The sequence below is a fragment of the Nannobrachium achirus genome (genome assembly GCF_963921795.1).
Source record: "Nannobrachium achirus genome assembly, chromosome: 1".
NCBI lineage: Eukaryota > Metazoa > Chordata > Actinopteri > Myctophiformes > Myctophidae > Nannobrachium > Nannobrachium achirus.
This window is the reverse complement of record NC_137810.1, coordinates 29575801-29599669: the sequence shown is the minus strand read 5'-3', so window position 1 is coordinate 29599669 and position 23869 is coordinate 29575801. Positions and strand designations below refer to the sequence as shown.

The following is a 23869-nucleotide window of genomic DNA, read 5'->3' as shown; positions in this document are numbered from 1 at the left end:
TTTAAAAATTGATAAATCTAGGGTGCCATCTCATCACCACTGAGATTCTTTGATTCAAGCAGTTGTTTGTGTTGTCTTGCTGTTTTCGCTCCTGTGTACATGCGTCTGAGCAGCAACTCTTTGGCACCTTTGGACCGATGGGTATGCAACTTTGCAGTCAAACTCACAGTAGGCCAAGGAAGAACCTGCGGCCTCATGCTGGCACTATAACAGCCCACTTTACGTTTATAACTCCCTATATAGCCCCAAGCCATTTATGCTAGTTTTCTTCAAAACACACTTTTGCCACTACTCCCATAGATTTTGGCCAAAATGCATGCAAATGGGAACACATTAGCTCTGCTGTCATTTGATCAAGATGTCAGTCAGATCTTTAAGATTCCATACTAATTGGTTATGACTGCATTTAAAATTTTGCAGGCCCAACCTGGCTCGTGGAAACCTACGCTCTGAGAAGCACACTTTTCTAGTGTGTTCTTCGGCCTTCCCAATGGCATCAAGTTAGGTACAAGTAAATCTACCTACTTCCATTAAAGTCCAGTTCCAGTAGTCTTCAGAAATAAAACCTGTGTTGAGTAATCATATTATTGAAGAAAGGGGTTTTTAATCTCCAATTATAATTTAGTGTTACAGTTTTCTTGTTCACCTCAGCAGTCACCACGAAAAAGTCGACCGCTTAAGTAGAGTGGGAGCGGTGAGAAACAACATGAAATGACAAGGTCTGTTGGAATTCTGATGTGTAGGTGGAAGCCAGAGACTGAGCAGTTCACCAGCTTATGCTGTACTTTAGTGTTACTTCTCTTGCGTTTGTTACAAGTGTGTCATTAATAGTCACTGGCATCTAGGGGTGTCACGATTGACAATTTGGCTAGATTTTAGGTCATGATGGAATTGTTTAAATTTAAACATTTAGTCTTAGCACTGATGCTTTATCAAAATGAATAATAAACATTTTTTAGAAGAACATTTGCCATCCTATTAACACTATATTTTTTTAAGTCATAAGAATGTATATCTTTTTAAGTCATAATAATGTATAGCAAACGATTTAGTCAAGAATTGCAGGACAACACTCTTGGAGTTTATAAATGAGTTCCGTGTGTCGATTCCAGGGACTTGGGATCTCACAGAAACTTGAGTGATCAATGTGACATCAGAGGAAAACAAACATTCAGTCAGACCTTTGTCATCAGCTGGTTGCTCTTGGTGTGTGCTAATGTTTTGCACTGAAAAGCAAAAATACAAGAAAGAAACACTGAGAAGATGCTATTAGCGTGGCTTTTACATATTGCAGTTGTTTATATCTCAGAGGGAAGGCAAAATGTACACCGGTGACTTGAGGGAAGCAGGAGGATTTTCCAGTTCTGTTTCCATCATCTCCGGTAATGGCTGTGACATCTCGAAAAACTAATGCAAGATGCCAGACCAGTAAGCTAACATTGACTAGTAGCGAAGCGACTATGCTGTATTTTCTGTAAAATGTATTTTAATTTTTTATTTGTCTTCAAGTGAGTGTCTGTAACAGATTTCAAAGCAAAGCATTAGGTTTAAAGGTTTGAATTGGAATTGTGACACTAATCTAAGTGAGATGTCCAAACATTTTCATGCAATGAAAGTTACAGTCGTGTGCCGTAATTCTATTCTTCTTCTCGGGCAACGCCTTGAAGTAAACTAGCTCTGCCCTAGTCTCTAGTTAAGTTGTACTGTAGCTGGTGGTGCCTGCTATCTGAACCCCAGGCCATAGAGTAGAGGCCTGGCGTCATCTCCTCCACAGGCCTCACTGGTCTGTGTATGATTATCCTTACATTTGTATCTTCCAGGGAGGTCATTATCTCCGAACAGGCATCCATTGAAGGCTTTGCTAACCACACGTAAAGCAGAGGTTAGCATACGGCTGTAATTGCAGTTCTCTTCTCTAGAAATCTTTAGTCGTGCTGCTGCCACCGCTGTCTCTCTTGCCTGTGAGCCCTCCCATCTGTTTGGGTATTTTTATCCCTGTGACGTCCAGCTATATCTGGATCTGGCATTAGGACCACAACATTGCTGCATGGATCTTGTGGCTCTCTGCTGCCGGTGTTTTATCTGAATGAACCCTGGAGCATGGAGGAGGTGCTAATGGTGTTCACTCCTTCAACATGGCAATGGAGGATGCCTTTTTCTTTTTTGTGCCTGTTTCAGTTTGCATAGCAACCATGATTGCTTCAGTTCAAGTCCAAAATGTATTATTCCTATTGTGTATTTCTGTGTAGTTAGATATTTCTGTGTATTTGTGTCCCTGTGACAGTTGCTGTCAGTTAAGTTACCATTATGTCCAAGTGGCATTGGAGTTTAACTAAATTCAGTGGGAACATGATTATGGTTTACTCTTTTTGGTTGTTAGCTTCTTTTTCCCCCCCTTCCTTCTATCTTCTTGGGTAAATGCTTCTTAGGACCTGTTCTCATTCTTTGAGACAAATGCATGTTTAGGCCTTAGCCCTGGCCTGGCCTGGGTGTTGCTCCTCTGTCAATCCCTTGGCAACCGTCCAGTCTGGTGCAGCTGTCTGTCCACATGTTTCTGTCTGTCCCTGATCTCACAGCTCCCCGGGGTAACCCGGTGAATGTCACTGCCTGACCAGTAAGGCCTCTCTTTTGTCAAAGGCTGTTACTGAGCTCTTCCTTATGGACTAAAACATATAGCAGGCCTGTTCTCTGAGAGCACCTGTTGGTGCATGCCTAGCAGGAGTAGTGTTTCCTTTGTTTGCCATTTATTTTGGTAACAAAAGTGAATAGAATACTGGGCAGGCTACAATGACCATTGGGACAATGGAGTAGTTGGAGTGCAGTGCAATTTGATGATAATGATTACACATTAAGTGTATGAAATGTGTTACAATGCACAGTAAAGAAATGAATCGATAAAGAAAATTAAGACACAAATAATTTACACTATTAGTAGTATGGCCAAGAGCAAAGAAACACTTTTTAAATCTCTGGATGAAGATATTGGTACTCTGCTAATAAGTGGTATTTTATAATCTGGTTGAAGGTTGTACATCTTTTTATTGTCTCCACCTAATCTCAGTCGCTGAGGTGTTTGACCAGTCGCGCTAATGAACTGCAGCGGCGGAGGAGGTATCTAGCTTTTTATATCTGTGGTTGGCCCGGTCGCTGCCAAAATGAGCACACACACTCCCTGGATGCCAATTCAGAACCTCTGACCCACATTTTTCAAATGGGCCTGTTCTAGCGCCACCATGAGGCCGATGATCGCAAAACACATTTCTGTACACTACTCTTACAGATTTTGTCCAAAAATCCTACAAATCGGTAGGCAGTATCTCGACAGTCATGTGATCGACATGGATCTGTCCGATTTTGCATATTCCATCCTGATTGGCTAAGATTGGCTTCCAAAGTTTGTAGGATTGAGCCGTTTTGAACAAAATGCCTCAAATCACAAACGCAAAGTGCAATTATCATGAAATCGCGCACACACACATTCCCACTAGACCGAGGAAGAAATGCCACTTATTTTTATTTAAATCAGCCTCACGGTGGCGCTATAACAGGACGATTTGTGGTTTTACCTATAACTCCACCGATCAGTTTCAAACTTTGTAAGCGCACTCCCTAGAGGCCAAGGAAAAACCCTTTCCTTGCATTTTTCACATCAGCCTTTTATAGCACCACCAGGAGGCCGACTTATGTAAGACACATTTTTGGATATTATTCCTTCAGATTTTACCCAAAATTAACTCAAATCAGTACACAGTATCTCTACAGTCATATGATCAAGACGGATCTGTCCCATATTAAATATTCCATCCTGATTGCCTAGAGATTGGCCTCCAAACTTTGCAGGATTGATCCGTTTCGAACAAAATGCCTCAAATCATGAACACAGCGTGCAATTGTAATGAAATGAAGAGCACTGCTTCTAGTTATTAAATCTGTGAAACAGATTTTATTAAAGACGTGCGATTGTGCTGAGACATTCAGGCTACCTAGGCTACCTAGGCGACCTATTTGCCTATTGGCTGTCCCCATGTCACATGGTAACCGAGCTAGTTTCATGATTGGGAGCGGCCTTGCGCTGTTCTGGCGCTGTTCTTCTTCTCGAGTTTGGAAAAAAAGGATCCGTTCCGTTTGTCACATTGTCATGATCGTAAAACTATCTAGTTTTAACGTTCAGAACGTTTTCTTTTTGAACAATAAAAACATTGACAGCCAGGGGGAAAAAAATCCATGAAGGACATGGAATGCAATCGTTCACTCGCCGTTGGAAAATTGACTTAGACTATTCTGGATGTGTGGCTAACGGCTAACGCTAACGTTAGCTAGCGCTAGCTGCAGGCTAACGCAGGCATGTTATACACAATTACTCATGGAATAAAACGGCGTCGGCGACCCAACTCGGAATGCAATTGTTCACTCGCCGTTGGAAAATTGACTTATTAGACTATTCTGGATGTGTGGCTAACGGCTAACGCTAACGTTAGCTAGCGCTAGCTGCAGGCTAACGTTAGCTAGCGCTAGCTGCAGGCTAACGCTAGCTAGCGCTAGCTGCAGGCTAACGCAGGCATTGCGCACGTAATACATTCACTTCAACCTCGTGTTGAGCAGTTAAACCTATTTGCTACGTACGTCTACAAAAACGTTCTTATTTCAAAGATAAAGTGCTTACTGAAGTCTCACAGATGTCACAGTATGGTACGCCCAAGCAGAATTACCCGTATCTTTCGTATTGTTTAATAAACAGCATTTTAATCCGATCAGACGTCATTTTCTGTTGTTTTTCAGCCATGCGACCCCATCGGTTGCGAGGTGTACTGCACTTAGATACATTAATACCTTTTTAAGGAAACGACGACCGATCGGATTAAAATGCTCCTCTTTAAATAATACGATCATTACGGGACATTCTGCTGGAGCGTACCCTATGGTGACATCCGTGAGCCTTCACTAAGCAATTTATCTTTGTAATCTGACCGTTTGTGTAGACGTACGTAGCAAATTGGTTAAACTGCTCAACAGCAGATTGTGTTGAATTCACGGTTGGCGCAGCGTAGCGTCTTTACATTTAGCCCAATAATGCTAATCTACAAAGCAATAACTGATTGATTGATTGAAGAATTTATTAGAAGTTTGCAATAGAAAAAAGTACAGTTTCATGACAGTACAAATCACTGGTACAAGGTCAACTAAAAGGAGATCCTAGAAAGCCGAGGCTTATTTCCACAGGAACCACACTAAGTATCTCATATAACATTGAAAGACAGACGGATAGAACATAGTACTTTATCTAACTTTAACTAAAGTTTAAAACATACATAAACCACTTTAGCCCTATGTTATACCAAGGCTATTTGAAAATAGCCGATCTACAAGCTCACAACGCATTGCGGTGCGACGCGTTGTGAGCTTGTAGATCTGCTATTTTCAAACATTTTGTACTTTTACTTTTGGTACTTTAAGTACATTTGGATACCAATACTTTTGTACTTTTACTCAAGTACATTTTTAATTCTGGACTTTTACTTGTAACAGAGTGATTCTACATTGCAGAATTGATACTTTTACTTAATTATAAAAATGTAGGTACTTTTTCCACCACTGTGTAAACGTTTGTGTTCTCATGCCAATAAAGCTTCTTTGAATTGAAGATTGAATTGAAGATTGCTCCCCATGTGGCGGAGTACACAATAATGGTAAATAAAGTAGCTTACTCTAAAATAATCCATCCATCCATCTTCAACCGCTTATCCAGCATCGGGTCACTGGGGTAACAGTTCCAACTGAGATTTCTAGAGTTCCTTAATAATAATAATTAAAATAAACAATACTAATGATTATAATTGCGACCGTTAGGTCGCAGTTACTATGGGTCGCAGTTACTATGAAAACCTCCACCGCCTGTCTGTCTGTCCGTCAGTCTGTCTGTCACGTCACATCACACTTTTTTGCCCCTATCCATGTGAAATTTTCCACACACAATCCTTGTCTGCCAATCCACAACCTCCACCCTTCCAGGGACCCCCGCAGCTCCAGGGACCCCCGCCAAATTTTTTAAAACACATTTTTGAATACTGCTCCTACAGTTTTTGCCCTAAAATCACACAAATCGCTACACAGTATGTCTACACTTATCTCATCGACATGGATCTGTCCCATATAGCGCCACCATCAGGTCGATTTTTTAACACATCTTTGGACCTAAACTTTTTTTTTCTAAATTTTTTTTTTCAAACTTTTTTTTTTTTTCAAAAAAGATTTTTTTTCAAACTTTTTTTACACTAACGTCAACACACCAATCCACAGATTTTATATTGACTGTGTGTCAATTCTTGTTTTTGCAACAGTCAGCTTTGATTAGCAAACAATCAGTTATTAGGGGGAAAGTTAATACTTGTTGGTTTTGTGTTATGTCTCCTAACACGGCATGTAATGTCAAGCTTTCCAGAAATGCATTCATTACTCTGTGTAGAAGATCTGTTCCATATACTATACTATATGTTGAATGACTTTTGTACTTTGACCATGTCATCCCAGCTTGCATCGCTGGGTATCTGGGCGGTGCCTGCCTGCACCTGGGACAAAGGTGAATGCCAGTGTCACCCTTCTCCACCATGTGATAGTGGAGATGGACAAAGGTGCATAGTGGGTCCTGTGCACAGCTTTCTGTCACTTGCACTGGAACTGTAGTACACGTTCCTGCTAAAAGACCCAGAGAAAGAGAGGGGGAGAGAGAAGAAACTGCTGAGCGCTGAAAGGTCGTCTTTGTTAGCAGGCCTTGTCGACACACACACAGTGGTTCAGTCTTTGGTTCAGCTGGGCGCTTTCTCACACTGACAAACGTCTGTGTGCTGGAGGCAGGGTCTGATAGCTGCTTCTGTAAGTACACTGCAGGCTTTACTCCCGTGGGGGAGATCCCAGTGCCTTAAAGGGACACCAGCTTCCAGTGGCTGCTGACTATCACAACTGACTGCAAGAACCACCACCCATCAAACTCATTTAAAGGGATTTGTGTGCTTTGCTGTTCTCACCCCCCAGTCCCTTTTTTAGTGTGGTGACATAACCATTGAATTCAAGAAGGAAATCTCTAAAAGCCTCTCAAATGTAATTATTCTTTCATGACGTTTTTAAACATATTTTATAGGCCTTTATTTCCTGCACCCTGCATATCTTGGCTTAGCCATGTGATTATCTTTCCCTCTCCCTTTACCGTGGGCATATCAACTTATCAAGGTCATCAACTCCCTCTTAACCCCATGCTTGTGTTTGCCTCTGGCATGAAGATAGGACACACACATGCAACCATCCAATTTAGCCTCTGTGCTTGGAGAGCTTATTGAGTTGATTTCACTGACGTTTCCTCCAATCCACTCTGTAAGGCACTTCTATTCAGCCTGTATTTCAATATCGTCCCCTTTGTATATCCAGTCATTCATTGACAGACTGACTTATGGGGTGGTGGTTAAACATGGTGCTCGATAGACTACTATTAACCATAAGTAATAAACCGGTGTTTGGTAGGTGGGCCGGCCCAGCCTTTGACAGTGATGGACAACTTGGGCTGTAACTGCGGGCCATAATATCTCCAGGACATGGGAGGAGAGTGATAAGTGAGTCACACTTGTATGCAGACTCCTCCTGAAGGGCCTCCCCACAGCTCAGGGGGAGAGGGGGGGTGATATCGGCATGACCTTGCGGCTCATAACTTAAGTATATACATGGGCAGCGTGAACTCATTGGCCTATTGTGCATTATATGCTGGCCATGTATATAAAGAGCAAGTGCTCTCATTGTATGGCTCAGCAGTGGTGGACCATTGCAGTAACAAAGTTGCCCCGGAACCAGTGTTGAGAGTTTCTAGGTTTTCCCAGTTTCTCATTAAAAAATATATATAAAGGTTCCACAGTATTTAGGGCTGAGCCAATATGTTGAATTACGAAATTGTACGATGGACATTATTCACTTTTTATATAACATGTTAACTGGTAGGTTATTTATCTGCTGGAGGTGGCTACTATACCGCGGCACAAGAGAATCAGGCAGCTTATCCAAGAGAGGCTAGTGCATCGTGGCCAATTGTGCCAGTCTGACTGGAGGAAATCTGAGTTGCTATATCCTCCTCTTCCTTGCTTCCTCCCACTGAAGCATAACAAGCAGCTCTTATTGCAGGCAAGCTCAGCAGCTTACAGATACAGAAGCTCACCATGGGCCAGTCGTAGAAGTGTGAAGACACAAAAGCTCCATCAGCGTGTTTTGGCTGGAATTAAAGTGGCGTTTTGATGATTCAAGTTCCTCCATCCCTCTGCCCGTATTCCCTGGCGTGTATACTGATTGAATAAATCCGAGATGTCGTCATCATGTAAAAGCCTCCTTTTAGTCATCAAGCGGGTCCTCTAATGAATCGGTAGCCAGCAGCAGCAGTAGCACACACACACACACACACGCGTACATGCCATAGCTTTGAGGACTGATTTAGTAGCAGTCATAAAAGCAACCTGGGAGAGCTTAACTGATGTTGATTTGCAGGTAGCTACTGCAACAATGCATGCGTTTTATGTAGAATTATGTGAGTGCAAAACTTGACTTTGCTCACAAGGCATTGATTTAAGCGCAGGGTGTGGGCCTGTATAGCACTGAGAGTGGTGTGTAATTGTAGCCTCTACTAAGCTTACTTCCTGGTTCATGGAAAGCCATTCGTCATTTTTTCCATTGGGAGTTTTTTGTAGTTCTGCTGACGCTGTAGTCATGTCATTTAGGCTAAATTAAGTGTGACTTTCTAGGCCAAGAGAACAGGATGGCATTTTCTAGCCTGATTCCCAAGTCAGGTAGTGTTCATTTGATTCTGATGACTGTTGAAATTAGAGCATTTTGAATATTGTGCATTCCTTGCTCTGTCTATTATAAAAAAAAAACTTCCCACTGGCAGGTTAAAAGTATGGTTAGTTAGTGATATTCTTTCAACAATGGAGCTTTGTTAGGTTAAAGGGCTATATTCTAATAGCAATCATTGCTATAGATTAGAGTGTGTGTTCAGTAATCGGGTCTGTCCAGCTCTTAAATAGAATACATTTTCAAGTGGTTTGCCAATTTCAGCCAATCGGAATACATTTTCAAGTGGGTTGCCAATTTCAGCCTATCAGGAGAGGGTATCGATTTATCAGCTTAAAATTTATAGTGTTCCAGTTTAACACACGTGTTTTTCTGCTCATTTCTTTATTACTTCCAATTTCATTTGTTTATCCTGTATGAGTTCTCTTTCCAAATTTGCTTTCTCCCCGATTCTGTCATTAATTTAACAAAAACGTATCACTTACCCTACCTTTTTAAGCCAGTAATATACTGCAAATTGCTATTTTGGCATCTTGCGGCAATAGGCTCTGGTTTTGAATGCATTATTTTGTACTGCCAATCTCACAATTCCCTACATTGTTAGATTTACAGTAATCTTTTCCCGCAGCTGTAGTGGGAATGAAAAGCGTCCGTTTACTGGTACCGTCATGAAGGTGTTTACATAAGAAATTGGTTCTGTGAACAAAATAGCCGATCTACATGTCGCATTCAGACTCAGAGCTTGTTGATCCTCTGTGAACAAAATAGCCGATCTACATGTCGCAGTCAGAGCTTGTTGATCCTGCCAATTCCACTATTTCTGAAAATGTATTAACTACGGATGAATTTATGTAAATTACGGTAATGGAAACGATTCTGACAAATGCAAAAAATCACAATTAAAGATGACCTAATAATTGTGACCGGTCTGGGAACTCACTAGTTAAAAGTGTAGCAACTCGCTAGTTAAAACTAAAGTGTAGCTGTTATTTCGCTTTTTCATAGCGGACCAAATAGGAGATTGAATGTGGAGCTTTGTTGCCAGAAGCCATTAAAATATACCACTTTCCATATTATGTAGGACTTAAGATAATATGCCTTCAAGATGTTTTGGAGTGAGTCTGAGTCAAAGGTACCCCTTGTAGAGGGTTCACCATGTTTGCAGTCATAGTGCCTGATTGCTTTATTAACTTACAAAGATGATTTGTCCCTTGTGCTCAAATGAGGGTGGAGCTGCCTGTGACCAGGAGTATCACCATATTATTTTTCACAATATTGTATTGATTATCTAGCCCCTGGTATCAGTATGTATCCAGGGCTTAAAGTTCTCTGGCACTATGGATATTTTTGTTTCTGTCACTCACGCATTGCTATTAGATTCCCATACCTAACCCTGCACTGCTTTTCCAAATCAGAGGTGCCCAGAAACCCTTATTTTCCAATATTGGTAGTTGGGACCCCTTGAATTATCGCATGTCAGTATTGTGTGGTGCTCGCAAATAATTTATGAAAGCAATATCTAATGTTTTTAGCAGCAACATTGGATGCAGGGGATAAGATTCATTGTTTCATCAAGGCTATGATAGGAGGTACACTAAATTCTGTGGCAGCCATCTTGGGTGTAATCAAAGATATTAATGGAGTGTCCTTTCTAATAATTTCAAGTCAACTGCTGGCAGTTTTCATAGAACTGGGGGCAGCTGAGGGTTCCACCTGGGGGCTTTAAGAGTGAAACAGGAGAAAGACTGGCCATCGGCCAGCTGTTGCTTTCACACACACCACTCACCCCTCCACACCTACGATACACACCTCTGGTCATAAAGACTGCTTACAGGGAGAGGGAGAGAGACACCAACACCAGTTAATCACTCTCCACTCACTTGATTCATACAGTTGGAGTTGGCAGTGCACATCCTCCTAGCGTGTTGGTAGTGTCTCTGGGAGTCTCTGGGCACTTAAAATTACTGTTTCTAAAATGAGATCACACATCAGGTTTTTATTAAATGTTTAACCGAAGTCAGACAAAGGATATGGTCTTTGCACACTGCTGCGTTTTTTCGGCCGAATAACGGAGCGAATTTCGAACAAAATCTTCCTCACGTGTCAATCACGTTTGCACACTGCCGCCCATTTCGTATTTATTTTCAGACCAGGTTTTTTTTGATTATCGCAACTGTCTCCACTGGGTCCCTTGCTCTCTCTCTCTCCTTTGCCTGAATTTATTTTTAGCGGATTTCGGATTTCCAAAACGCAACGAAAATAAGGTCCCTTAGGGACGGGTGAGGAGAGGGGTAAGCAGCTAGTTACGAGTAATCAGTCAAGGTAGTACGTTGGGAGATTGTGGCTATTCCACATAGTTCCACAGCTCGCTGAACAGGCATCCTAGCAAACCTATAGGAGTCACTAGTGCAGCAGCCGAGTTCACCGGGGACGGGCCTCCATTCCGAAACCCCACCATTTCGAAACACCACCATTCCGAAACACCACCATTCCGAAACACCACCATTACGAAATTTAAATTATTTTAACTTTCACCCACCTCCACCCACTTTACCTCACCCACGTTCACCCCCCCATCCACTTCCAACCACTTTCCCCCTCCTCCACTCACTTCCTCCCACCTCCACCCACTTTCACTCACCTCCACCCACCCACCAACTCTAACCCAGCCACCTCTACCCAATTTCACACACCTCCACCCACTTTTACCCCCCCCCCCCCCCCCCCCCCCCCACCCACCTCTACCCACTTTCACCCAACTCCACCCACTTTCTCCCACATCCACCCACTTTGGCCCCCCCACCTCCACCCACTTTCACCCGACTCCAAGGGGCAGGAAAGTGGGTGGAGTTGGGTAAAAGTGGGTGGGCCTGGGTGAAAGTGGGTGGAGGTTGGGGGAAAGTGAATAGAGCTGGGTGAAAGTAGGTGGAGGTTGTTGGAGTGGATGGAGGTGGGTGAAATTGAGTGGAGATAGGTGGGGGTGGCTGAAACTGGTTGGATGTGGGTGAAAATGTGTGGAGGTGGGTGGGGATGGGTGAAAATGGTTGGAGGTGGGGAAAATGGGTGGATGTGAGTGAAAGTAGGTGGAGGTGTGTGGAGGTGGGTGAAAGCTGGTGGAGATGGGTGGGGTGGGTGGAGGGATCTGGATGGAGGTAGGTGAAAGTTAGTGGAGGTGGGTACAGGTGGGGGTGGAGGTTGGTGGGGTGGATGGAGGTGGGTGGGTGGGGTAGGTGAAAGTGGGTAGAGGTGGGTGGAGATGGGTGGAGTTGGGTGAAATTGGGTTGAGAGTGGGTGGAGGTGGGTGAAAGTGGGTGGAAGTTGGTGGGGGTGGATGGAGGTGGGTGAAAATGAAACTGCATATTCGGAATGGTGATGTTTCTGATTTTCGGAATGGTGGGGTCTTATAGAACAATGGGAAACCCCACCATTCCGAATAATGGAAGTCAATCTTCGGAATGGTGGGGTTTCGGAATGGAGGTGTGTACCCGAGTTCACCCTCTCTGCCCAATGTCCAACGGCCAAGAGTACCCAGACAAGCCGGATACACCAGGACCCTTGTTTAAAAGATCAGTCTATCATATCCTATTCTATATTAAAAATCACACCTAGTGTAAAGTGAGTGGCGTTATTTAGTGTGGTTTCCCTCAAAGGGCAACCAGACTATACTACTTGTCCGACTTTATTCCTTCCATTTTTGGCCGTCTGTCCAGTGATGTATATCGGACCAGTTACCCATATTTGGAGATCCATGTACTGTATATGGAGATATTCTGGGAGACCCCAAACATGCTTACTCAGTTATTCGTTATGTGAAAATCCTATGACGTCTATCACATCATACATACAATCCCTTTCAAGCCCATACAATGAGATCCCTGTCTGAACCAGCCACACCGATATGGGCTGTCTTCCTCCATATATGGGCATTCCCATATGAAGTCCTGTTAGATATGGGCTTAATATTGATGACATCAGGGATCATATGGGTAGGGCAGTCGTGATTATTACATAATCGTCTATTCGCGATTACCATCAATTATCCATACTGTAATTAAAAAGATCTTCTGTGAAACATAGTGAAACATAATTCAATTCTGTTGTATCATCTGTCATTTGTACCTTGGTTGAAATCAACAGAAATGTAATTATATCAAAGTATATACAGGTTGTCCACAAAGTTTTATGTTTTACTCGCTCTGAATCCGAGCGAGTCTGACATCATCGAGTCTGAGTCTGACATCATCGTGTTGTGAGCCGCGACTCGGCACACACAGCTCAGCCTACACGCCACCGACCTCCCGCCCTGGAGTTAAATCATTGTGGATGTTTTTCTTTGTGACTCGCGACTAAAGATGAAGGTTTAAAACAAGCTATTCAACGCTTGAAACGTGAGGTATGCGGCCGTGGCTGCCTTAACCTCACGCCATGCTTTCCACTGCGGTCCGAGGAGGAAAGGCTGCTTTACTTTATTGTGCGTTTATTGCTGTGGTGACGTTTAACTTTTCGGTCGGTGCACCTTGACCAGGCGGTGGACATTTCAGGCCGGTGCGGCGCCTGAAATGTCCACCGCCTGGTCAAGGACTGCCGGAAATGGACTGCCGGAAACCCTGCAGCTGCACGCACACGCAGCAGCAGGCACTGGCCACACAGTTGTTAATGTTGTGTCGTCGTCAGGTTGTCTTGGTCATGCAGGATGAAAGTTTGTTTCCTAAGCCACGTACCACCGCACCGCTGTGGTACGTGCGGTTTTAATCGCAACGATAAAGGACCAGAGAGCCCAGTAACGTGGAGGAAGCGATCTGTACACTTTGCCATAAAAAGGTGCCAGTCAGGCGTGCTGTTAACTGTATATATGGGCATAAAAGGGATTGTTAGAGTGGTTCCCATTACATCACAACTGTCTGAACCAGCCACACCACTGTGATGTCACCTGTTTATGCCCATATATGGAGATCCCTGCTCCGAGTATCTGACTGTGATGTCACTTGTGATGTCACAGTGATGTGTCAGGGGAACCACAGTATCAGGCTTTATCTCTGCTCTGAGCCTGTGATGGGTCAGGGGAACCACAGTGTCAGGCGTGCAGACAGCCTAATTTATAGATGGATTCGCCTAATTTATAGATTTTATGGCCAGAGACAAATTTCAGGAAGGATCTGAAGCACCCACTTGCGTTTTCATAAAACAGTTATTTACTCATCATCAGTGATTTATGTTTAACTTCTTGTTTGGACAAATCTGTCCTAGCCACCCTGTGGACACAGCTGGCTTATAATGGATATTGATGTTGTGCTACTTATGTCTTTCTGCCTTCCTTCCATCTCACCTCATTCTTTGTACATTCATTTGTTTCATGATTCATTTTATTCAGTTTATTTGCTTTGACCAGTTCCTGGGCTGTGGTGGAGATCAGACTTAGCTTTATTGACATCAGATGGAGAGCTGAATAATCCCAGGCAAAGGACTTTGTGTGGAGCCAATGACTTGCAATGATCACACAAGTCCAGGGAGGCCACCACAGGTTGAAATATACAATCCGCCATCTAATCTGCAATGACATAATGATATATGTACCCTATGAGCTTAGAGCGCTTTACTCTCAGTTAGAATACTAATCAGGGATGCTTGAAGCGGCATCGACCATTTAATTTCACGCCCAGCCCAGTGATTCTATAACTACAGACTTGATGTGAGCATTTCTTTTTTTTTTTTACATCATCTCCTCCTTTAAAGAATAGGGTTGGTAGAACTTCCGAGTGATGGATGATTATTCCATCAATCCAAGACTTATTTTTGGACTTTATGAAGTTTGAGAAAATACTCCCCTCCTCCCTTATATTTTGTTGGCAAGAAACGAACGGCCTTGGCTGCCTGCTGTCTAAAGTAATATTGTGCAGAACATTCTTTTATTAGATTTTTTTTCTTTACTTTTTTACACAAATAGTGTAAAAAGATTACAGTTTGTGCTTTCCTTGGCTTTGTTGGTGTGTGGGGGGGCCTTGCAATAAAGGTATCTGATCTATTTTGGGTTCCAATCTGTAGTTTCAGAAACGCGTCACCATGTAGACTTAAGGTATAGTGCAGCTGACGTGTAGCGCAGGCTGCAGCAGCAGGTCAGACAGTGAAGAGCCCTTCTGGCCTGTGAGTGTGGGTCAGCTGTCCTGGACACGGGCCAGCACACTCTGCAAAATGCTGCTCCATGCGTGACACGAAGGGCCAGGCGCCACACAGTACCTATTGTAGGGCTGTTTTAAGAAGGCTGATTTAAAATAAAATCACACCCGTGTGAACTGAGCGGTGGTCGTGGAGGCTGTGCAACAGCACTACTGGGTGGGTGCAGCGGGGGTTGCAGTACTTATGGGTCAAATACGCGACCGGAAATCATGAAATGGAAAACATTAAATTAACTTCTGAAAAGGCTTCTAAGCCTACCTACTAGTAAAACTAGTGGAACCGCGATCTTGCCACACGTGAATAATTGTGGTTGTAAACAATAACACAGACAATATAAATCCTTAGTCTAGTAGTGGGAAGAAGAGGTTAAATCATCATGGCCCCAAATAACTTTTAAATATCTTGCAATTGACGACGAGTCTCTTACGAAAGGGTTAGGGTTAGAGTGCCTCTCAATACATACTTGCTGTCCTGCTGAAACCACCAACCCCCCCGTGTGTGTGTGTGTGTGTGTGTGTGTGTGTGTGTGTGTGTGTGTGTGTGTGTGTGTGTGTGTGTGTGTGTGTGTGTGTGTGTGTGTGTGTGTGTGTGTGTGTGTGTGTGTGTGTGTGTGTGTGTGTGGGACTTGCTGCCCACCCTTCCCCCCTGTGTGTGTGTGTGTGAGAGAACAACAGCGCCCCTCCCTTAACATGTGTGGTCAGAAAAGGTACTGCAGGCTTGAGGCTACATACAGACACGGACGGACGCATACCCACACACACGGCCACGTATAGGAGACGGTGTGACCACTGCTCAAAAACGAAATGTATAGATCACTCCTTGTGTTTAAGTATTGGTTTTCATTTAATTATTTGTCCAGTTTATCATTTGAAGGGGTTTGATTATATGTGACTATTATGCATCAGTACAAGTAATTGAATTGTGCTCATCTAATGTGGCTATTACCTGAATAAGCACAATTGAAGATTCAGTAGTTATTGTACTACTATTTCAGTTCATCTTGAAATGCTGATTAGATGTAAATAGTATTAGTCCAGTCATTTTAGGGTTAGACCTAGAACAAATTGCAATAGTAGCAAACTCAACTGATTTTGTATCCTCATTATGTCCTTAGTGAGGGAAAAAAAGTCCCAAGGAATCCCACCGGGGCAAAGTTTTGAAAACGACCTACCTACCTTCAATTACTATACACTACAATATAACGGAAAAAATGACTGAAAAAAAATCTGCTTTAAGTGGGATATGAGGGGTCAAACTAGGTGTTTTTAATTATTCTGAATCCATTGCAAGCATTTGTTTTGCATGAAAAACATTCCTTGGGCTAAAAACGGACCCCAAAAGACTGAAAATTGATGAAAATTGATGAAAATTGACGTTATGAGTGGCCATTTCTGGCCCAAGGAATGTTTTTCGTGCAAAACAAATGATTGCAATGGATTCAGAATAATTAAAAACCCCTAGTTTGACCCCTCACATCCCACTTAAAGCAGATTTTTTTTCAGTCATTTTTCCTTTATATTGTAGTGTATAGTAAGTGAAGATAGATAGGTCGTTTTCAAAACTTTGCCCCGGTGGGATTTCTTGGGACTTTTTTTCCCTCACTAAGGACATATTGAGGATACAAAATCAGTTGAGTTTGCTACTATTGCAATTTGTTCTAGGTTTGGCCTAATTTTGGCCTAAAATGACTGGACTATATGTCTCTTCGGTATCCATGCATCTAGAAGTAGTACTGTGTGCGGCCAATGTTCTGACCAGTTCTGACCAGGCAATCTGATAGGTGGAAATGCCTAACTCTGTTCCCACTTTCACTGCGTGCTTTCTTAATTTGCCTAAAAACTTGAGCTTATCTCTCCAAATTTGTAACCTGCAAACAAAAGAGCAATTATTGGTGTAACTTTCCAGATGTTTATTTACAGCTCTGTGCCGAAGGATTATAAGAATTAAGAAAGTTGGGTCTTACCTGGTTACATTTACAGAGGTCTTTGTCTTGAACATTGTGTTTCTCTAAACTTCTGGGACTGTTTTTGGAAGACATGGCCTTAGGGTTGAGAAGTAAGATGATTATCTTATCACTGCTTAGTCCTTGGTTTAGCACAGGTACACATTACACTGGCTTCTCATCAACTGCCACTGGTGTATTCAAACTGCCAAAATGAGTAGCTTGTTTCCATCACCTCTGTGCTTTTCCATAACGACGTAGATTATGGACGATTGATATCTTTGCCCATGGTGTTTTGAATTTACAACCTTGTGTAGCCCTGGAGATATTGGTTGGTCTTTCTGTCTGTCAAACATAAGTTCCAAACAAAGATCTCTCAGAAGCTCCTGGCTAGATTGCCATATAGCGTTTGATGTGCCTGGCTGCGACATTAATGGTTGCCCGATTGCCTGGGGCAAGTAAAACTGAATTGTGGGCAAGTGAAACCTGTCTTTGATCTCGCTGTTCGACGTGTCCAACATCACATAACTTATTACCATCTTAAAGTAATCATGATTTTGCATACAAAGACTGAAGCCTAAGTATTGCCTCGAGGCGGTCCATAGGGCCACCACTGCAGCATTTACCATTTATCAAAATGCATAATTTACAGTGAATCCAGTCCACAACACCTGTCTATCTCATTTTCTACTCTATTCTTATATGGAGCGCAAAAATCTAAAATCAAATCACATTCTTGTAATATTCACCACCGCTACTACAACTTCATCCTAGCGGAAACACTGTACCTTGTTAGCTTGTAGATCTGAAAGGTCTCAGATTTGATTGTCATTGTTGGGCAACCCTGAGTCTGTCTTACAGCACAGTACAATGCTGGTGCCATCATTGGAAAAGTTAGTCTGGAGCCCTGCACTGTACATGACTGACATGACTAATGATTGCTTTGATAGGTTCAGTTGTTGTCCTATTGCTTAACCTGTCCACTCCATGCTACAAGTTAATTGTTGTTGGAACTTGTAACCAATTATAATGTACAGTTAAATATGACTAATGTGAGTGGGGCCGCTGAGTGGTTAAGACCTGTACCACATAGGTTCTAATGCCTGACAGCGAGGCCCTGGTTGGATTCCCGGGCCAAAGGGACCTTTGCTGAATGTTACTGCCTGTCACTCTCTCTCCTTGTTTCCTGTCTTCTTACTCTGTAACTAACTTAAAGGCAAGAAAATATAAAGATATTGAATGATTGGTGTAATAATAATAATACATAGTGTGTTGGACACAGGCAACAGGCAATGTTTTTGAGTTAGAAGTATCTAAGTTGTGAGAGAAATCTGTGTTAAACCTCCAGCAATGGCACCCCCAAGGGCAGAGAAAGTCGAAGATTAAATAGGTTTTTAGAAAATGAGAAAAAAAAACAACATCAGACAGTGTGTACATCTTCATCTTTCATTCACTGAATCGCTGATTCAAAATAAATGAGCCCTAACCTTACATAACACATTTTGCAAAGGACAAACGGTTCTTTGAAAGAGTATAGTCTATGTAGGCCCTTAATGTGCTTCAACATTACCCCGGTGTTAGCACTTCAGCACTCCATTGAAAGGAAAGATTATGCTTGTGATGGCCTGAAAACTGTGATGAGAATGGCAGTTCCGGATTCTGTCTGCTGTTTTATAACACATGTGTTGTGTTTTGGTAGTTGTTTCTTTTTTATATTTATCAGAGTTGAATCCTTGTTGCATGACAAGATAATGCATCAGACATTTCCTGGTTTGCCCTTAGTCATTTACGCAGCTCTAGTCTATCTGCCGGGAGATGAGTTGAGTCTAAGTACGTAAAGCTGCCATAAGCCTCTGTTTTCCACTGTAAGCTGTTTTAGAGGGTCCTGTGGTTTGGTGCCATCTGTTTTGATTTATTATTTATATATATTTCTTTTACCCACCGTTCTCTCTGCCTCCTCCTCCCCGGCATGGCCTGACTTGCGTGACATGTGCCCGGCATCTCCATCCCATTTTCACATAGGAGGTGGATGATGTCACTGTGTTTCCCCGCCCTGCCTGTCTCAGCCTGGTCATGTGTCCTCCTCCTACTCTATGCTCCACTCTTCTCTCATACACACAGTCTCTCTCACTCTGTCACTGGCTGTCTTTCTTACAGTATTTCTCACTTTAACTTGCCACTTGCTCTCTCGCTCCCTCTAGTTTCATGCTCTCCCGCTTTCTCCCTCTCTTGCTGCCAGTGTACTCTTAAGTTGGAAGAGAAAAAAGAATGGTAGCTAGGGTTGCACTGATGCTGGTATTAGGTATTGCTGGGTCGATATGAGGTTAAAATACTCATACTCTTGCATGAGCGAAGCCAGAACAGAAGGGCAGAACAGACATCTCCACAGACACTTTTTTCCCCACATTTACCTACTTTTGTCTTTTCTTGAATGCATACCTTCTGACAGTTCTTTATGCAATGGCAGCGATTTTGTGAAAAGCGTGTCACTTCTTGACTGTAAAAAGAAAGCAACTTGTGGTGTGTTTTTATATAAGCTTTCAAGGTTCTGGTTCTGGTTCCCATAACCTGTCCTGGAGGGACGGTATTATGATTGGTTAGGTGGTTGTCAAACAATCGCTGGGCATGATCTCTGCAGACAGACAATGATGAATAATGGTATTGAGTAGGCTAAGTGTAGGATGAGTACAGTTTACGCTATTCCTAGGGGGAAAATTCTGCACGGTATACACAATTATTTTTTAAATGGCAAAAAAAAACACTTATGCAAATTACTCATCCTTTGAGATGAGTAATTTATAAAAACAATAAATAAATCATGAAAAGAAAAAGGGGTGATAGGCAGCAATACAGCAGGCTGGACACATGCTGTGTTCACATATGACCGCAAAGGTAGAGCTAAATGTCATCTGTTGTTCATGGCCATGAAGTGATGAACCATTGAAAGAACTGTGGCCACCACTCGTATGCTTGTCTATGTACACATCAGTACCCCCCCCCCCCCACACACACACACACACACACATACACACACACACACACACACACTCTCACATACACACACACTCACACACACACATACACACCCTCCAGGAAACCTTTCTAAATGTGTACTGTCTATTTATACACGGCTGCCCACTGCCACAACAGTAGGAAAACAAGAATGGGAAGGAGTTTATATAGGGTGTCTTTGTTAGTATGAGGGTGGTGGTGTGCAGGTGACAGCAAGTTGCATTGAGACTAGTCATGTGAAATGGATATGATGTAGCACACCACAGTATATATTCACCTAACCAATTTATACAATTATTAACCCTAGTTGGAAAAACAATGGATTAAAAAGGGCATATCGCAAAGATTGAAGTTCGAACATACAGTATACTGGCAGCTTCTTTAAAATATAGAATTTACAGCTACCTCAAAGTTAACAAAGGCATTTTTTAGCATTGCTAACCGCTCCTACATCTGGATTTGTGTTTATGTATGTCCGTCCGGCGTGTACTCGTTTCCTCCTGGGTCTCAGCAGAGGAGGGGGCTGGGGTAAAGTTCACCCGTGGAACTGCCTCTCACGTGAGCGGACCACTTTAAATATCCAAACCCCTCCTGTTCCAGATGGCACCGTGGCGGCAACCTTAAACAATAGCCCATCGATCCCTGCACCTCGGGATCGAATCCCACTTGTTGCACTTTTTATTAATTGAGAACAGACTACAGCAGTAGTTAGTTAAGCAAAAAACTGTTATGTCGGAGGCTCTGGCAGGCTTGAACAATGAGAGGCACCGCCGGTCAAGCGCTTTGTCAGGCGAGTCACCGTGCCGAACATTGTGAAGGTGCCGTGCGAGTTATGTACCGATAGGTTCAGAATCATAAACTATTGCCAAGGGGCGAAGCAGTTCTGTGTGCATCACAGAAAGGGTGTTATTATACATCGATATCCAATATACACATGTCTGTTGCATGAATGTTTGCGTGAATAATAACCCTTATTAATGCATGGCTTTTGCAGCCACTCACGTTTGGCTATCATACTGTCAGTCCTACTTCAAACAAGCTCATGTAATCCATTTTGCAGCATAAATAGACCTCAGTTTATTTAGTTTAATTTCTTTTTTTAAAGAAATGTTTTGGGGCTTTACTGTCTTTTATTTATAATAGAGATGGACAGATTACGTTTTAGATAATAAATCTGCTCCTAGAGATGTATAATGAATATGTTCTGGATGGTTGATTATCAGCCACTCATCACTAAGGCCCTTTTGCTGGCCAGCTGGAACTGTTCCTTATCGCCATAGGTCTTAAGCCATGCTTGACTATACTTTACTATAGGCATTAAAATAGGCAGTATTCACCAGGCCTATCGTGGTGGAATGTTTTTCATACCAGTGCAATTCTTCCCAGAACACCTCTAATACCGGTAACACCAGTTTTGCCATTTCATCCATTAACATTGGAGCGTACTGAAAGTGGATGCATTCCACATAATGAGTAGTGTGTACTGTGTATATACTGGATGCAGAGCTGATCAATTTAGTTTCTGTGCAATCTGTGGCCTCACATTTTAGAAAACTGAAAACTGTCATCTATAATGCTGAGTCTGACTTTGTTTGGTCTTGGATCTCATTACATTTGCTATTGATGTTCATTGGGTGCTATTTTGAGCTCCCTAAACCCTAAAGAAAATGCAATGCTCAAATATTTTTGAAAATAATGTTTCTAAGAAGAATTATCACCCTCTGCCTCTGATGCTGTACTCCAAGTAGCACTAAATGAGTGTAGTAGTGAGATGAATAACCTTTGACATAGGTTAGAAAAAGCCTAACGCTGCATATTATTCGACTGTGAATTCCGAATGTTGTGCCTAATGCTGTCTCTTTGTTTCTTTTATCTTTCAGGAACCCATAAAGTCCCGAGCGCCGCAGCTCCATTTGGAATATAGATTTTACAAACAGTTGGGAAATTCAGGTAAGAGGGAAATAGGCCTCTTAGGCCATCAATCACTTGTTATATAGGACCATTATGTTTCTGGGGCCTGAGTGAATGTGGGTGAGGCCAGCGCACTGGATGGATGTGTTTAAAACAATATACTGTATGGGTTCACACCCAAACATACCACAAAGCCAGACTAGCCCAAACACACACGCACGCACGCACATGCATGCACATGGGGTCAGGAAGACAGACAAGTAGCCAGACAGATGCACAAATTACTGAAAGTGCTTTCGCACCACTATAGGAGTCAGTGAAAGCTTGCTTGCTTGCCTTCAATACAGCCTCACTACTTCAATTCAATGTATAGTTTTTGGAGCAGTGCTGCCCAGCCCATGGCAATGTGCTGTGATGCATTAGCTGTTACTCTCTGTGGCTGCGCACAGTGCGCAGTGGCAGCTCTTTGATCTTGGATGGCTGACCGGCTCACTGCTCAGGGGGAGAAGTTGAGCCTTGCAGAATCAGATGGTTGGGAGGGACAGGGACCTGGAAGGCTTCACAGCATTGCCTGCCTGCCGTCCTGCCTAGGCTCATCTGTCATGTGCTTCAAAGTGCACATGTGTAGACTTGGCTGCCTTACAAGAACCACACCTCATTATTTATTCAGAAATAATTTGCTGACATTTGACCACTACTTAGTCAAAGTGACAGGAGGTGAGCTAAACAGTCTGTCATAGTTCCATAGACACTATTTCCTGTGATATGATCAATGTGCAACCTGATGATCCTATAGAAGCAGACATTGCCAAGTGTATAATCGATAACTTTGAGGACAGCAGTTGTACAATTTGTAAATGTTTTTTTTTTTTTTTTTCACTGCCTATCAAACAAACATTTTCATGTGAGAATGATCCTTTTAGCTGTCTGGGGGGCTTATCGATGTGAGGGAAGCAAGTGGGGGAGTCTAGCAATTGCTCGACCCTGCTCTGGTGGCATGCTTGTTGAGTGTGTCTGTTGAAGTGTGGGGCTGATGATTTTTGCTTTGTCTCCCCGTAGCATATGGCTGATTTCCATTCATGACTGTTGAGACAATAACGTGTATTCAAGTAACAGACGTGTTGTTTGAGGTGTTGTGTAGACAAATGACAGTGTATTGCATTTCTGTATTGTTTTATGATTAATTTAGTCCTATGAACTGAGATGGTTTTGATGAAGTGATCAGCAATATATTGTTATACTCTGGTTGGTGTTGGTGTTCACTCTAAAGGATATAGTCTAGCAACAGACAGTTTATAATTATGTTTGCGACCAGTGGAAAGTGCCAGGGAGATACGGTACAACATTATATAGTAGCTAGCAAACCAACTTCTTTATTTGGTATATAGGAAGGTTAATATTGTTGTAACGCTCAACTTTATTGTTATCAATTCGTATGTGCTTAATGCTTAAGCATAGTTACTCTCAGTGGACCCCCCCCATCTCTCTCACACACACCCACACCTTTTGAAAAGTGTGTGGTGTTCTAGTATAGTGCTCACCTGCCAGCTCCCTGAATGCATGTGCCAACAGCCCTTAACTGTTAATAGGGAGCTGGGGCATTAGGGCTGTCCTAACCTATTTATAGATGGCCTTCTCCAAGCAGTCGGGCCATTATCGTATATCTACTCGGATTGCCTTCTCAGCCTCAGTCTTTCTGCCCTGCCTTCAGGGTTGACTGTTGGCTGGTGAAGAAAGCCAAGAGAAACTCCTAGCATGTATTGCTAGAAGGGGATAACCTATCTCTGCATGTCAGCAGTACTTGTTTTGAGCTGTGAGGCTTTGCCATGATTTATTTGCTTGCGTACTAGTAACACAATGAACACACACACCATTGATTGTCATCTCCACTACTATATCTCTTGACTTTAGCTGTGGAGTGTGAACTACACATTATTACAATCTTTCTCTTCACTTGTCAGTTTTCTGTGGTGCATTAAACACTTTCTGACCTCTTTTCTGTCCCTTCAG

General features: G+C 42.6%; 1 protein-coding gene across 3 annotated transcripts in view; it reads left to right on the top strand.

The window, feature by feature from the left end:
* Positions 1-23869, top strand: part of csnk1g2b (casein kinase 1, gamma 2b) — a 48533-nt gene that overhangs the window by 5677 nt on the left and 18987 nt on the right. For all 3 annotated transcript variants that reach the window (XM_080736319.1, XM_080736318.1, XM_080736320.1), the window contains exon 3: positions 21829-21898. In XM_080736319.1, coding sequence (XP_080592445.1) covers positions 21829-21898 — 70 coding nt within the window. The remainder of the gene's footprint in view (positions 1-21828; positions 21899-23869) is intronic.